The sequence below is a fragment of the Acomys minous genome, assembly GCF_964271855.1.
Source record: "Acomys minous genome assembly, chromosome: 7".
NCBI lineage: Eukaryota > Metazoa > Chordata > Mammalia > Rodentia > Muridae > Acomys > Acomys minous.
This window is the reverse complement of record NC_140488.1, coordinates 84,967,441-84,983,318: the sequence shown is the minus strand read 5'-3', so window position 1 is coordinate 84,983,318 and position 15,878 is coordinate 84,967,441. Positions and strand designations below refer to the sequence as shown.

At 34.9% G+C, this 15,878-nt stretch overlaps 1 protein-coding gene across 1 annotated transcript; it reads right to left on the bottom strand.

Moving 5' to 3' along the window:
• Positions 1 to 1,762: 1,762 nt before the first annotated feature.
• On the bottom strand, positions 1,763 to 2,080 carry LOC311601804 (large ribosomal subunit protein eL36-like; the record flags this gene model as incomplete). Its single annotated transcript, XM_084789536.1, has 1 exon — positions 1,763 to 2,080. The coding sequence occupies one exon, from the start codon at positions 2,078 to 2,080 to the stop codon at positions 1,763 to 1,765; it is 318 nt and encodes a 105-aa protein (XP_084645662.1).
• Positions 2,081 to 15,878: the final 13,798 nt, after the last annotated feature.

Here is a 15,878-nt window from a genome sequence, read left to right as displayed (position 1 = left end):
AGTCTAGGACAGCCAAAATAACAGAGAAACCCATCTCAAAAAACTAAAATAAAAAATATATAACATATATAAATAAAAAGTTAATATAGACTGTTATATAGAATACTGTCTTTTTATCAAAACAGTGTTTTCTATGTATCTCCATAATCTCTGAGATTCTGGAATACTACAAGTGCATAAAACTCACTTTCATAAATTCATTTTTTAAACTATGTAAGTTCAAAATTCCTGGACCATGATTTTCTGTCTTAACTTTTATAAAGTATGTAGGCCTGGTTACTTGGAATTTAGTGATAAAGAATAATACTTAGTATTACAATTAGAAAGCTTGTGATTGGGCTAAAGAAATTGTTCAGCGGCTTATGTACATACTACTTTTGCACAGAACCAGAGTTCAGTTCCCTGCTCCCATGTCAGGAAGCTCCCAAGCACCCACAACTCCAGTTCCAACAGATATTATATCTTCTTCTGACCTCCATTGGCCTCTTAATACAGGAACATACATACATATATATATATAACTAAAAGTTAAAATAAATATTATTTTAAAAAAACAAAGCTTGTAGTTAGTTGATATTAGTTTATCAGGAATCTTATGTAGTAGAAGAGAATGTAGTTCGGTGACTGAGTGTAGTCTTAGCATTTACCAGATTATATATTCAATCCTTATCACATACACTCAAACAATAATGAAGCAACAGATTTCAACAAAGACAGGATTGTAGATGAGGATGTGATATGAGGATGTGATAAGATGAGTATAAATAGAAACTGATGGACTTCACATTATCTAAGATTGATACAGTGCAATATATATGTGTGTGTGAGTGTGTGTGTGTGTGTGTGTGTGTGTATTCTATATAGACAAACTATTTTAGCTGGAAAACCAAAGATATTCTAAATATACATCAAGTCTCAGAGAAGTGATATAACTTGCAGAAGGTCAAAGTGCCAAAATGAGATTCTTAAAGCCCATCCATGTGCCACCTTAGCTTATGTGTCTCCTAACTCATTCTATGCCATCTTGTGTTATCTATCTGAGTTTTTATAAATTGTGAGGATGAAATTTGTATGGCAGGAATTACTGTAGTTTAGAATCAGGCTGGGGGATGGCTAAGTGTTAAAGTGTTTGCCAGGTAACCTGAGGACCAGAGTTCAGATCCCCAAAACTCATGTAAAATGCAGGGTTGGAATGTATTTAAATTGTCATGGCTCAACCTATACAAACACCTGTGTCCCTACATATGAAAACATTCATATACTTGCACACACTACACAACACACACACACACGTAGAACAAAATTTGGAAGAGTCATTCTGGATTTACATTTTCCTTGATAATATGCATTTTTAGATAAATAATAACATATTCTATTACTACATTAGACACTTTCTAGACATTTTGAGAGTCTGTAAACACTATGCTGAGCAGAAAGATAAAAAATTTTTTGTATTAAAGTTAAAATAAAATAAAGTCTGAAGTTATGTCAAAAAGTAAGGTTTAATGGCCCAGGAAGTCAAGAACAAGTCAAAATTCTAGGTATCTTATCTCTACGATCTGTCTTAAGAACACAGACTGTTTTAGGTACTACTAAAATTTATGTAGCTGTTCTGTCATCGTAGAGTACTTGATATTATAAATATAATTCAAATAGAATGCTTTGCTTTATCACTTCTGATATACAAACAAAGGAAATCTTCACATGATTTAGAAAGAATTTTTTTAAAACGGCGCACAAACGTTTATTGAGGGAAGGGGCGTCAGTCCTTCTTGGCCACTGCCTTCCTCATGGCTGCCAGCACATTGCAAAGCTCCTCCCGCTCCCTCTTGGCCCGGATGTGCATGCCCACCCTCTTCTTGATGAACTTGAGAGCGCACTTGTCCTTGGACACCTTGAGCAGCTCCATGGCGCTCCGCTTATAGAGCAGGAAGCCGCACACCTCCCTGATCATGTCCCACATGAACTTGGTGTGCTTTGTGAGGTGCCCACAGCGCCGGCTGTGCCTCAGCTTGCTGACGTTCTTCTTCACCTTGTGGCCCTTGTTGAGGCCCACAGTGCTGGAGTAGCGCAAGGCCATGGCTGCTGCTCTCTGATGGCAGCCGCGACAGGAAGCTAGAAAGAAAGTTCTATTTAGTGGACAAAGTAGATTTCATTGTCTATTGGTAACAGTAATAATTAGAATAACAAGCAAATTTCAAATGGTAACAAAATAAACAAACATATAAAGGCCATTATCGTTTGCATATATAATTGTTGGAAGTTGGTCTGATGTATTGTGATGGTAATTACTGACTCCCAAAGGCTGCTTGCTGCCTTGAGGAGCACATTCTCATATACCCTAAAATGGTGTCTCTAACCTTACCTTAAAAAAGTATTCTTGACCAATAAAAAGCCGATAACTGGGCAGGGCTGCAAGAAGGTATGCATACCAAAGGGCTTGGGCAGTGAAGGAAAGGAGAAAGGACAGCAGAGGAAGAGGAGAAGGAAGGAGGCCATCGCCATGGGATAGGTGGAGAAAGAAGCACAGTGCTGGTATGGATGGAGGGTTTAAATTAACAACAACATATAATAAAGAAACAATCTTTACACAGGATACTATAAGAATATATACATATTTCTAAACTATACTCTGATATTTTTCATTTAATACTCATAAAATATTCAAACTATTTTTCCTAAAACATAGAAGGTCGTAATATAATGAAAATATTTGAAAATGCATTGACATATTCTCTTACTCAATAAAGTATGCTCCATTAGTTGAAGAATACAAGACAATAATAATAGTAATAGTTGCTAATTTAAACTATATACCCACAGAAATTTAAAATCACATATTTACATATAAACATATAACAAGTAATATAAAATTTATGTTAAAAATTAATGTATAATACATAATAAACAAAACATAATCTATTAACTCATATATGTTTAAAACAAAGTAAAATATTCAATAGCAATAGAATTGTATTTTATATAATACATGTTATATAATACATTGATGAATGTCATGTGTGTGATTATGTATATCTTATATATTCAGTATAATATGTAATATAAAAATATACAATTCAATATATAATACATATGTAATGCACTTGTTATATACAAAATGTGACATGCAAATGTCAGCACATTTTATATATTTTTAATTTTGCATTTATCACTTTCATATTGCTTATATATGTTTTATTTATAAGCCATATTTTAAAATGATGATGGTGGTTTCCTCACACTTACTTTGACATTGTAGTAAATACTTAATCTCAGGTTACTTTAAAATTCAAAAAATTCTTACTATCAAAATTTTATAAATTATGAATAGTTATATACTATACATGTTTACTCTTTTAATATTTTAAAAAATGTTTCTGAGGATATTAAACAAAAACATGCTATCCAAGTACCCATTGCCTACTGTGTGGTTTATGGAGGTAATCTCACTGTAACGCCCATCAATGCTCAAGGAAAAATGCCATTGTAATCCTTTACAAATGGATTATAATTACCTAGATAATTATCTTTTCCAAATTCTTGCCAGGATTTGAACCCAAGTATATTTACTTCTAATGTTTGCACTATCCTAACAATTTATGTGGCATATATTTTTATATGAAGAATAATTGGTAATGTACCTTTCCCAAGATAGACATAAACTAATTATATGAAGCTACTAAAGTAAATGATTTCTAAAACTGTGCCAAATTTGTGAATCAGTGCAGAATCTTACATGGTCTTATGCCCCCAGCAATTAAACTTAGCTCTTTGTTATTTGCCCAAGAAGAATTTTCTTAATTTGTGAGTTTTGTCTTTCATCTGTAGTTTACAGTAATTAGTAGTATGCTATAGAGTCTCCTATTACCTTGAATCATTACCATTCCATATTATTATGAAGAGGAATCTCATAGATTCATATCAAATCCAAACTTTCTAACCTTGTGTTTTCATCATTATATAAGATTGATATTGAAGGTGGTTTTGAAAACTATCCAACCTTGTAATAGAAGGTTATTTTAGGAAGGTACGCTGTATTAATCCCAGCATGGGTTATTGATGCTAACATCAGGGAATGGGGAAATTTAGGTAGGCATGACCTTAAGATAAAATGACCCTTCTGCTGCAAAGGGAATACCCTCATGCAGCTCTTGCTTTAGGGTAATTATTGTGCAAGATGAATGATCTCAGTATCCCTATACCTCATACCAAGCTTCCATGCACTGTATTACCCTTTCTAGAAAAGCAGAATAATATAAAATATCACAGTGTAAGGCCTGGGAATTATATGAACATTTTCAATAAATTAAGCAGAAACTACTGCCATTCATTCACTTATACTATTTTTCCTGTCAAAAATGAGGGTCGTTTAGAATCTTTCCTCAATTCCATTGTTCCCTTTGCAATATCTTGTTGTTTTTCAGACTTTCTTTGGGAAAATTAAGAATGATAATAAGGCATGTTCTGCAATTGCTTTGCGATTCCAAAATCTGATATCTATGCACTTAAACTGATCAATTAATAACTGAAATTGTTATATATGCTGAACATGTTTCTTTTGAAAATTAGTTTAAATACTTTTTTCAGTTTATATTCAATTAACTGAAATATTTTTTCAGATGTACATCTCTCCTTTTTACTTATTTGCCCTGAGAATTTGAGCTAATATTCTCACATCAGCTTCTATTTGTAATGAGCCAGCATGTAAGAAAAGGAGGCACACTGTGTAGCACTGTAGGTTCCTTACACATTTTGCCATTTTAAGAAAAACATTAATTGTAACAAATTATCCTAGAAATGTCATTTTTCAGATGTAAATGAAAATCTACCACTGAAGAAGCCAAAAGCAGCTGAAGCCTCTCCACCGCCACCATGTGCACACATGTGTGTATTTGTATATGTGTGTGTTCTGATGAACAATAGAGTGATCATCAAGAGGGGATTACAAGTCAATGAGCCTATTATTGAAAAATTAAGTCTAAATGAACATACATGGCAAATATGGCTTGAACCTTAATCCCACAACAGTACATAAAAAAACTAATTTCCTGAATCAATTCTAGTGCACCAAATGCTTCTGCCTAGGGCCAATGACTCTGTTCCCAAGACTTATTAACATCTATACTTTCTATGTTCTTTGGTAATGTATCTTACAGTATAAAGGTACAGCATTCCATTGATTTTATGCAGTTAATTTTAATGGTTACCTAAATTTACTTTAAAAAAAAAACCAATAACCTTAGCTAGAAAAGAAATTCAGTATTATCCTAGGTATTTATCAAAGTCTTTTGTCGATGGTAAGTGGTAAACAATATAAAATTTGGTGACAGTGAAGTAGAGCAAAACCATTAAATTATAAAGAAAAATAAGATGGTAGAATAAAAATACCATAAATTGTAATAATAATAGCAATCAGAATAGATGTCAGACTGCTTTTAAAATATATATGTAAGATTTTAGCATGTGATAAAGCATAAGAAAAGCAAATATTGACAAAGATAGTGAAAGCAAATTAGGCATAGTCTAACTCCAAAGCCAAGAGTATTTTACTGTCACCCAAAGCCAATATTAGGCATCTTAGTCCATAAATATTATTTCATGAATTAATAGTAAATAAAATAAAATTTAAGGCAAATAGGAAATTTTGTGATAATTAAAGAGATAACTAGGGAACTGAAGAATTGGCTCACTGGTTAAAGCACTTACTGCTTTCGCAGAGGACCTGAGTTCTGTTTCTAGCACACACAGTCACTCACATGTCCCTATTACTCCAGCTACCAGAGATCCAATGCTCTGGTCTCCTCAGGTACCTAAACTAACTTTTACATACCCACACAGAGATCACATGCATACATATAGTGAAAAATAAAAATCAGTATTAAAATTAAAGAGATAACTCAGCTTAAATTCATTTTTCTAAGTAAGTATATACCTAAAATATAATTACAAAAATATATTATAACTCATGAAAGATGAATTAATTTGTTTTTATCCTTAGGGATTTTAACAAACCTCTTTTTGATATGTGAAGTTGCAAATAAAGAAATTCAATTATATAAAATATCTGGGGGAAAGTTCTCAAACAGCTTGACTAATTCAGAAAATACAGATTTTCCATCTGATATTAAAAGAAATGCATTATTCTATGAAACTAAGGAAAAATATTATGAATCAATGATTTATTGTGAGAAGAGCAAATATCATCAAATTAAAGAATAGATACTATATTCTTCTACTCTAATCCCAACAAAATTTAGATGTTCATAATAAAGTGGTATAAATTCCTATACATTAGAAACTGAGACACACAATAGAAATTCTTTGTTTTGGTCAATTTTATTTTTCTTTAAATTCTTTTATTTCTAATTTATTCACTTTGTATTCCAATTATAGCCACCTACATCATCTCTTCCTGGTCCCACTCTCCCTTTCTCATGTCCCTTGCCCCTCCTCTAGTCCTCAGAAAGGAAAAGCCCCCCCCCTACCACCTGACCTTAGCCTATCAGAGTTTCTCTGTGTACCCTTGGCTGTCCTGGACTTGCTTTGTATGCCAGGCTGGCCTTAAACTCACAGAGATCCATCTGCCTCTACCTCCTGAGTGCTGGATTAAAGGTATGCATCACCATGCCTGGTCGCATTAACAATTCTTAATGAAAATTTTAGAAACAACAGAAATAAGAAGTAAAAGAAATATTGCACACCAAATCCACAGACAATTATAAAAAGTGGCACAGAAAGGACATTTAAAACATCAGTATGTTTTAAAGTTCCACCTCTTTGCCTGCAAATTTAAAGACTTCCTTGTTTTTAATAGCTGAGTAATTTTCCACTTTGTCAATGTACCACAGATTTTTTATCCATTCTTCAGTTGTGGGACATCTAGATTGTTTCCAGATTCTGGTTATTTATGAATAAACCTGCTATGAATATAGTTGAGCAAGTTTCCACGTTGTATGGTGGAGCATCTTTTGGGTATATGCCCAAGAGTGGTATAGCTGAGTCTTGAGGTAGTACTATTCCTAATTTTTTGAGGAAGTTCCAGATTGATTTCCAAAGTGGTTGTCAAATTGGGACTCCTACAACCAATGGATGAGTGTTCCCCTTTCTCCACATCCTCACCAGCATGTGCTGTCACTTGAGTTTTTGATCTTAGCTATTCTGATGGAAGCAAGACTGAATCTCAGAGTCATTTTTATTTGCATTTCCCTGATAACTAAGGGCATTAGCATTCCTCTAAGTGTTTTTTGATCATTGTTATTCATCTCTTGAGAATTCTGTTTATCTCTGTATCCCATATTTAATGGGATAATTTGGTTTCTTGGTTGTAAGCATAAGGTTATTACGTAGCATAAATGATGATTTCTGTATTCCCCCATATCTGGTTGGAATCCTTGTTCTGATAATCTCTTGTTTTGGTGTTTTGTAAACACTGCTCTGCAGTTGTCCCCTGTATGCCAATAAACCATTTTACAGCCAATCAATGAGCAGGAGAGTCTAGTGCTGGACTTCCTGCCAGCCAGGGGAAGAGGAGTTAGTGAAGGAAGTGGAGAATTAGAAGAGGATTTATCCATGGGTAGAGGTCCAACGAAGATCAGGAGGAAGGAGCTGGAGCATAGGAATGCTACAAATTGAAAGTATCACTGGAATGTTTTCTGGGAGTAGGACAAAATAGAACAGAAGGTTAAGAACAGAGTTAAACTGTTCAGACTGTGTTGCAAAGCTTTGATTTATAAAAGAATCTCAATTATTTGTCTGACAGCCAGCTTAAGAAATAAGAAAAGAGAAACAAACACTTTTATAAAACCAACTTCAAAAGTTGGTGCTTAATTTCTTGAGTTCTTTTTCTATTTTTAATATTAGCCCTTTGTCAAACGGAGGTTTGGTGAAGATAATTCCCAGTCTGTAAGCTATCGTTTTGTTTTGATGACAGTGTCCTTAGCCTTACAGATGCTATTCAGTTTCATGAAGTCCCATTTATTAATTGTTGATCTTAAAGCCTGAGCTATTAATGTTCTGTTCAGAAAGTTGTCTTTTTTGCCAATGAGTTAAGGCTCTTCCCCATTTCTAAAATATTTAGCATTTCTGGTTTTATGTTGAGATCTTTAATCCACTTGGACTTTCATTTTGTGTAGGGTGACAAAAATGGGTCTATTAAAGTTTTTTCAGTATTTAGACATCCAGTTAGACCAGCAAAATTTGTAGAAAATGCTATCTTTTTTTTTTAACGTGGTTTTGACTTCTTAGTCAAAATTCAAATGTCCATAGGTGTGTGGATTTATTAATTGGTCTTATATTTCATTCCATTGATGAACAGTCTATTTCTGTATCAGTACCATGAAGTTTTTATTACTGTTGCTCTATAGTACAGCTTGACATCAGTAATGGAGATTCTTCCAGAAGATCTTTTATTATACAGAAAGACACACATGGTATATACTCACTTATAAGTGTATATTAGCCCAATGTAGATATCCTCTGAGAGACTCCACCCACTGCGGGATTGGGACAGATGATGGGACTCACAGCCTGACTCCAGGTTGAGTACTGAGAATTGTATGGAAGAGTTGAGGGATGGAAGGACCCAGAAGGGTCAGGAGCTCCACAAGGATACCATCAAGGCCAGTGGATCTGGACCAATGTGGGAGGAGGGCTGTACAAGCTAGTGCATCAATGAAGGACAATGTGTGCAGAGAACCTTGACCCCCTGTTCAGATGCATCCAATGGACAACTCATATTCCAAGGTTGGGGAACAGGTTGGAACTGCCTCTGATGTGAACTCTGGTGCCCATGATTTGATCACTTCCTCTTTACTGGGTAGCCTTGCAGGCACATAGAGGAAGGTGATGCAGGCTATCCTAATGAGCCCTGATAGGCTGAGGTCAGATGGTAGGGGAGGAGGGCCCCCCTTTCAGAGGTCTAGGGGGGAGGAGAATATGACAGAAGAGGGAAAGAGGATGGTAACGGGAAGATGCAAGTAAGGGGATAACAGTCAGTATGTAATATGAATAAATTAGAAAAAAAATTTAAAAATCTGTATGCATACTATAAAAGTATATAGTATATAGTATATAGGCTCAATTTTGTGTGTGTGCCAGAATATAAACTCAGTCTCACACATGCTAAGGATAAGCTGTATCAAGAAAATGTCCCTCTAAACAAGTCTCAAAATTCAATTCAAGTGCCCACCATTAGGAGGCAGAAGGAGAAATAATAAACTATCTTAGCAGAAGAAATCAGCTAATTGTAATAGCTAATTAAATGAAAAAACTAAAAAGAAAACTGTTTTAGTTTTTTAGAAATAAAGTTAGTTCTTAAAGAAACAGCAGATTATGAACTTCTTCAACATTGATAAGAAAAGAAAGATGTTTTATAGTTTTATTGTGTTCCTGTGATAAAACACTCTGGCCAAAAACAACTTAGAGGAAGAAAGAGTTTATTTTAGTGTATTGGTAAATATCTATCATTACGGGAAATCAGGCCATGACCTTAAGTAGAAAATTGAAATAGAAATTATGGAGAAAAGCTCATTCTTAGTTTTTGTTTTTCAATGCATGTCTTTTATTGTCCAAAAAGACAGTATAAATCATACTTATAAAAAAAGGTTCTTGATTCTGGTGCTCTGCAACTTGGTTCCTACTCATCAGCCTGATGCACAGTTCCCTTTTCAGACACATCTATGCCATCCAAAAATATTCTGATATCCTTGTTGTTAACTGTTGTGTCTTGCTGAATCAGAGATGCTGACTTTGAAACAAGTTCATTATCATTTCTGTCAAGGTTTAGTCAATCTTTTTTTTTTTTTTTTTTGCTAGAGAGACAGAAAAAGCAACATTTGACCTTATCTGGATGTTGTGGATATATTTTTAATACCTAAAATTTCAGATTTCAGCCAAAGATTCACTCTCCCAGATAATGACGTCAATGGGGAAGTAATCATACAAAGACCTCACCTTGAAATGGAATCCAAGGTTAACACTCTAAACCATGTTATGAACATGATTGAACATGATGCAGACAATGGCCAGTTCCTTTTTGTTGTCCCAACATTTTTCAACTGAAGCCTTTAATTTTTCATTCCAAGGAAATTCTCCAACCCTCTGGAGACTTCCTCTGTTGTTTTTCACAATGACTGTGTGATCCTTCACAGTGATGGGGACACTTTCTGAAATGTCGATAATTCCATTGCTGAGAATGATCTTTATTCTTGATGCAAATGGGACAAAGGGTTAACTAGATTTCTTTTTTTAATTTTAAATATTTATTATAATTTATTCAGAATACATTCTGATTGTCATTCCTTCAGTTGTATCTTCCTGTTCCCACCATCCCTCCTTCCATTCTATTCCCCTGCTCTAGACCTCTTACGTGGAGGGTGGTCAGGTGGCTTCCTCCACTACCTTCTGACCACAGTCTATCAGAGATCTTCAGGATAGCCTGCATCCCATTCCTCTGTGTTCTTGCAAAGCTGCCTGGCAAAGCGGAAGTGATCAAATAGTGGGCACCAGAGTTCAAATAAGAGGTAGTCCTCACTCAGGCCCCCATCACCATGTGGAGAATGAGTTTTCCATTAGCTACCTCTGAACAAGGATTCTAGGTTCTCTGTGTACGTTGTCCTTAGCTGGTACATCAGTTTGTGCAGGCCTCCCCTGGGTCCAGATCCAACTTGATGGTTTCCCTGTGTAGCTCCTGACCTTTCTAGGTCCTTCCATCCCCCCACTCAGTGTTGTGGACAGAATCTGGATGAGAGTCCCAGCATCTGTCCAGCTCTGAGACTCGTTCTTACACATTTCAGAATGGTGAAAACTAAAAACTCAAGTGACAACCCATGCTGGTAAGGATGTGGAGAAAGGGGAACACTCTTCCAATCTAGAGGGAGTGCAAACTTTTACATCCTCTTTGGAAATAAATCTGGCACTTTCTCAGAAAATTGGGAATAGTGCTTCCTCAAGACCCAGTTATACCACTCCTGGCCATTATCCAAAAGATGCTACACCGTACAACGAGGACATTTGCCCAACTATGTTCATAGCAGCTTTATTTGTAGAGCCAGAATCTGGAAACAACCTAGAGATCCCTCGACTGAATAATGGATAAAGAAACTGTGGTACATTTACACAATGGAATGATACTCAACTATTTTTTAAAAAAGAAAATCTTGATATTTGCAGGCAAATGGATGGAGCTAGAAAAGATCATCCTGAATGAGGTAACACAGACCCAGAAAGACATGCTTTTATATTTGCACTTACAAGCCCAAAATAGGTGTCCTCTGAGAGACTCCACCCAGCTTTCTTATATAGTCCAGAGCCACCTGCTTAAGAAGGGTGCTGCCTAGAGTGGACAGGCTCTTCCTACCACAATTTAAAACATTCCCACAGAGACTATTCTACTGGCCAATCAGAATTTGGCAATCTCTCAATTGAGACTTCCTTCTCAGGTAATTTCTGGCTTGGTCAAACTGAATCTTAAAGCTATCACAAACAGCATGTCTAACAAAATGAAACCTACAAAGGATGTGTACTTATAATCAAAGTTAATCTTCAATCACTCTTCATCATTTTTAGACAGTATAATGAGCCTTTGTTAAATGCAAACCTTTTATATTGCTATTAGGTGGAGCAAGTCAATGAAAACCCTCAAAGAACTCTAGGAGAGAGTTAAGTATGTTTCTGGTTTTCCTTACACTTTCTTAAGTCCTTTCCTGATGCTTTGCTCCTTGTTAATTCCACAAGGTTCATTCAATATCATTCTGCATTTGAATTTTAGCAAAAAATGTGATGGGTATGTGGGTGATTCTATTCTTGCAAGTATCAACACTCCAATAAAACTGGTATTTGAGCTGTTATTAAGAGCAATTGGGCATGGTTTGAAAATGCTTGCATCAGGAAAGAGCAAATTAAGTTTAGAAAGGATTATTACTTTTTTTCCTCCAAGTGCAACTCCTAAAGTAAGAAAGTTAAATTTTTCTCTTCTCTCTGATTTTTCTGTGTGATGAGGCAAATTTAAATTGTTTCTAAAAATAAGGCTTTGTCTTAGGGTTTAGCTAATTCTCTAGATGACTACATACAAAAGAGGATGTGTATACCAACATGCCCTAAATATCCACACACAATCCTAAAACTATTTGTGAATAAGTAACAGTGCAAAATTCAACTGAAAGTATAATCTTATCTGAATAATTTTAATATTTTCAAACTTGGAGAAATGAAGCAATCTATAGATGCATACTTTTAGTTGTAGCACTACTCCACTCTACTTATGGGAATATTATTATTGCTGAGTGTGCTGTTCATGTGTACAGGATGAACTAGAATGTGGCTGGATTGCTCTATGAACCTTGATTTTGCTTATTCATGCACGTGAGTGTCTTACATTTTGTCCAATGATCAGATTCTATATTTTTCATTTTTCAATGGGTTAGCCAGAACATTTGCCATAGTCACCACAGAAGGCAAACAGAAATGTGAAAGAGTTAAGGATATTGTCATCACACCTATTTCTGGTAAATCACATGTCCAAATCTAGTGCTAAAGAAGGGAACTATTGCAACTTGTGAATTCAGGAACAGGAAACAACTGGGACTGATGCAGTAATCTACCAAAGAAATTTTGATCAGCCATTATTCTCAACATTGGCCTTTGACTAATAAATCCAATTTTCATAACTTCACATCCCTTCCTCTTTCCTGTAATAGTTCAAATATATCCCGTCTTATGTCAGGACTTTGACGGCACTCCTCTTCCCAAGGCCTGACAGAATTTCACCAGTTTTGGGCCAACAAGATTGATAGATTATCTATTCCTACTTTTTGATGCATTATTTTATTTTTGTAATCTGGGTTATTATTGCAAATAAATATGCCTCCACACAAAAGTGTTATGCTTCAAAATCAAGGATATCTTTTAGAAAGAAACTTCAATTTCCTATAAACATTAACTTGATAGATGTTCAATAAATAATTGCTAGTTTTAATGTACTTGTTACTTATGACATTATCACAAATCTTTCTTCCATAATAAGTACAAGGAAAAAAGGGAATCAATAAAATGTAGATTTTTCTTGAGACAGTACAGAATACATATTAGCTTAAAAATAAAGCCCTCAATTAAATTTCTATTTTATTTGATGGAACACTTTGTTAATTGACCTAAAAGAAAATTCTTTAAAGCATAGAAAAACTCAAGTAACAGATGCTGTTCTAAAGCAAAGGTTTTCAATTCTGGCTTCATACTAGAATCAGGAGGACAATTTCTTCAAACAGTATTCATCATGCCCAGGGCTTACCTGAGAACAATTAGATAAGTATCTCTGAAGGTACAACAGAGACACTCATATTTTAACCATCCATAGATAATTTAATGAGATGCCAATATTGATGGCAGGTGCTTTAAAGTCTTTTAAAATGCCAACAAGAAAGTTCAGAAATTGAGCAACACACCTGGAAGCAGCACACGGATGTTAACTTGGATATTACTAAACAACTCTGACAGGTGAAACAGTATCCTAATTAATTGGCCTTCCTAAGTCCATTATGGTACTTCACCTGGCAGTAGTTTTAAAACACAGGTTTTGGAAATGCTGAATTTCAGTTATTACAAAGTGTTTCCTAGATGCTGGCCAAGCAAACTTACACCTTTACTTATATTGTGATATAAAATTGATTTGATATCACTGGGATGCAGATCTCCTGATGAGAACTGACAAAGACCAGCTGAGGCTTTAGTTAAATGATGTGTGAGAACTCCTAGGACCAGACAATTGGAAACTAATGAGATGATAAAGGCTTTCTGGTATGTGCGTTGATCAGCTTCCTGCTGAGACCCTTGCCTGTAGAATAGAACTCTCTGGCTCAAGGCCCTCTTTTATAGCTTAGGAGCAATCAGGACTACTCCAGGCCAAATGTTATATTCCATTAAGGGTTATACCTTCTCATTTCAGAGATGAAGTCAGCAAGGAGCCTGATCCAGTAAGTATGGCTTCCATTATGAACTAATATACATTTTAATGCAAAGAGTAGTTTTATATTCATGTTAATATAGTGGCACTGAAATGGTTCATGACAGAATTTAAGAAGCCAGTATTGTGGGTTGTATGAATAGCTCATCAAAAGAATACCTACTATGAATGTAACAATTTTATAATTCCTGATTGTTTCATGGTTCTTCTTGCTGTAGGTAGATTATTGTATATATGTGTAATGATATAAATGTATATGTAAAACAATTTTAAAATCAGACAAAAAATGTTTGCACGAATCCCTGAGTTTAATCCTCAGTACTGCATAAGTGAAGTGAACTGGTGCACACCTGTAATTCCAGGGCTGAGGAGACTGAGGCAGGAGGATCAGTTCAATTTTATATTCAGATACACAGCAAATTCAAGGCCAGTCTAGGATGCCCATGACTACAAACATATTTATTTTAAAAGCTAAAACTAAACACTGTAAGCATGTAGAATTTGCCCCCCTAAAATGCACAAATATTTAACAATGTACCCTTTTTGTTTCCAAGGAGGCTCCATACTGATCCATTTCTGTGTTTCCTAGAAAAAAAAGCAGTTGAAAATTTATATTTGGGGTGCATCAGCTCTAACAGTTATTCTTAAAAAATATTATACGACCATTGGTGTTTGTACAAAGGAGGTAAAAATAAATGACTATATGTTCAAAAATTAAAAAAAAAATAAAGTACCGGCTTAGCTTATTGTGTGTGAGGTTTTCAATTCACTTTTTTACACTGAAACCAAAAGACAAGACATGCCTGTAATTCCAGCATTTGGTCAGTGGAAGCGAGAGAATAAGGAATTCAAAGTTATCTTTGTTTATATAACAAGTTTGAGACCTGCCCTGGCTACATGAACCTTTGATTCAAAAGACGATGAACAACAAACAAATATGTAATATTAGATCACAGATTCAGACTTCCTGGCAAGGAACCAAATTTTTTGCCTCTTAAATATGCTGATTTTGACTAAGTCTTTTACTTATTAGCATCACCAATCTGGTTGTTGGCTACCATTTGTAAATAACACAGTTGTTAGCTGGGTAGTGGTGGCACACACCTTTAATCCCAGCACTCAAGAGGCAGAGGTAGGCGAATCACTGAGATTGGGGCCAGCCTGGTCCACAAAGTTAGTCCAGGACAGCCAAAGCAACACAGAGAAACCCTGTCTCAACAAGCAAACAGACAAAAACAAATAGCACAGTTGTTATGATGAGGAAAATTATGGCTAAGGCTGTATTTTATAGTCAGAGTAAAATTAGACAAAGACTTATATATAAAAAGATTAGTTGACCTTTGCAGTTTCAAATCCAAGAAATTTAAAATACTATAAAAATTACCTGGGGATGGAATATGTTGGTTAAGGTGTTAATATGATCAAAAGATTATCAATTTATTAACTTGTGATACAGTCAACAGAACATATTTAGACTAGTCTAGAAAAATAGTATCAAAAGTAGTTCAATATGCAGATATAAGTGAGTATATACCATTTGAGTCTTTCTGCTTCTGGGTTAACTCACTCATTACGAGCATATACAGGGTGAGGAAATCCCCCTCAGGAACAGTCATAGCGGAGGGGAATAAGGGGACAATGGGAGGGAGGGAAGAATGGGAGGATACAAGGGATGGGATAACCATTGAGATGTAATAAGAATAAATTAATAAAAATTAAAAATAAAAAAAATTAAAAAAACAAAAGTAGTTCAAATTTTTCATCATCAAATACATGTAGAAACTGGCAAACCAGCTATGTGTAAGATCATCATTACATAGATTTAAAAGTAAACGACAGTAATAAGACAGTTATAAGCTTACTTAGTCTAACATCTCCAAAATATGTATAAAATCAGAACTATTTATGCCATATAATACAT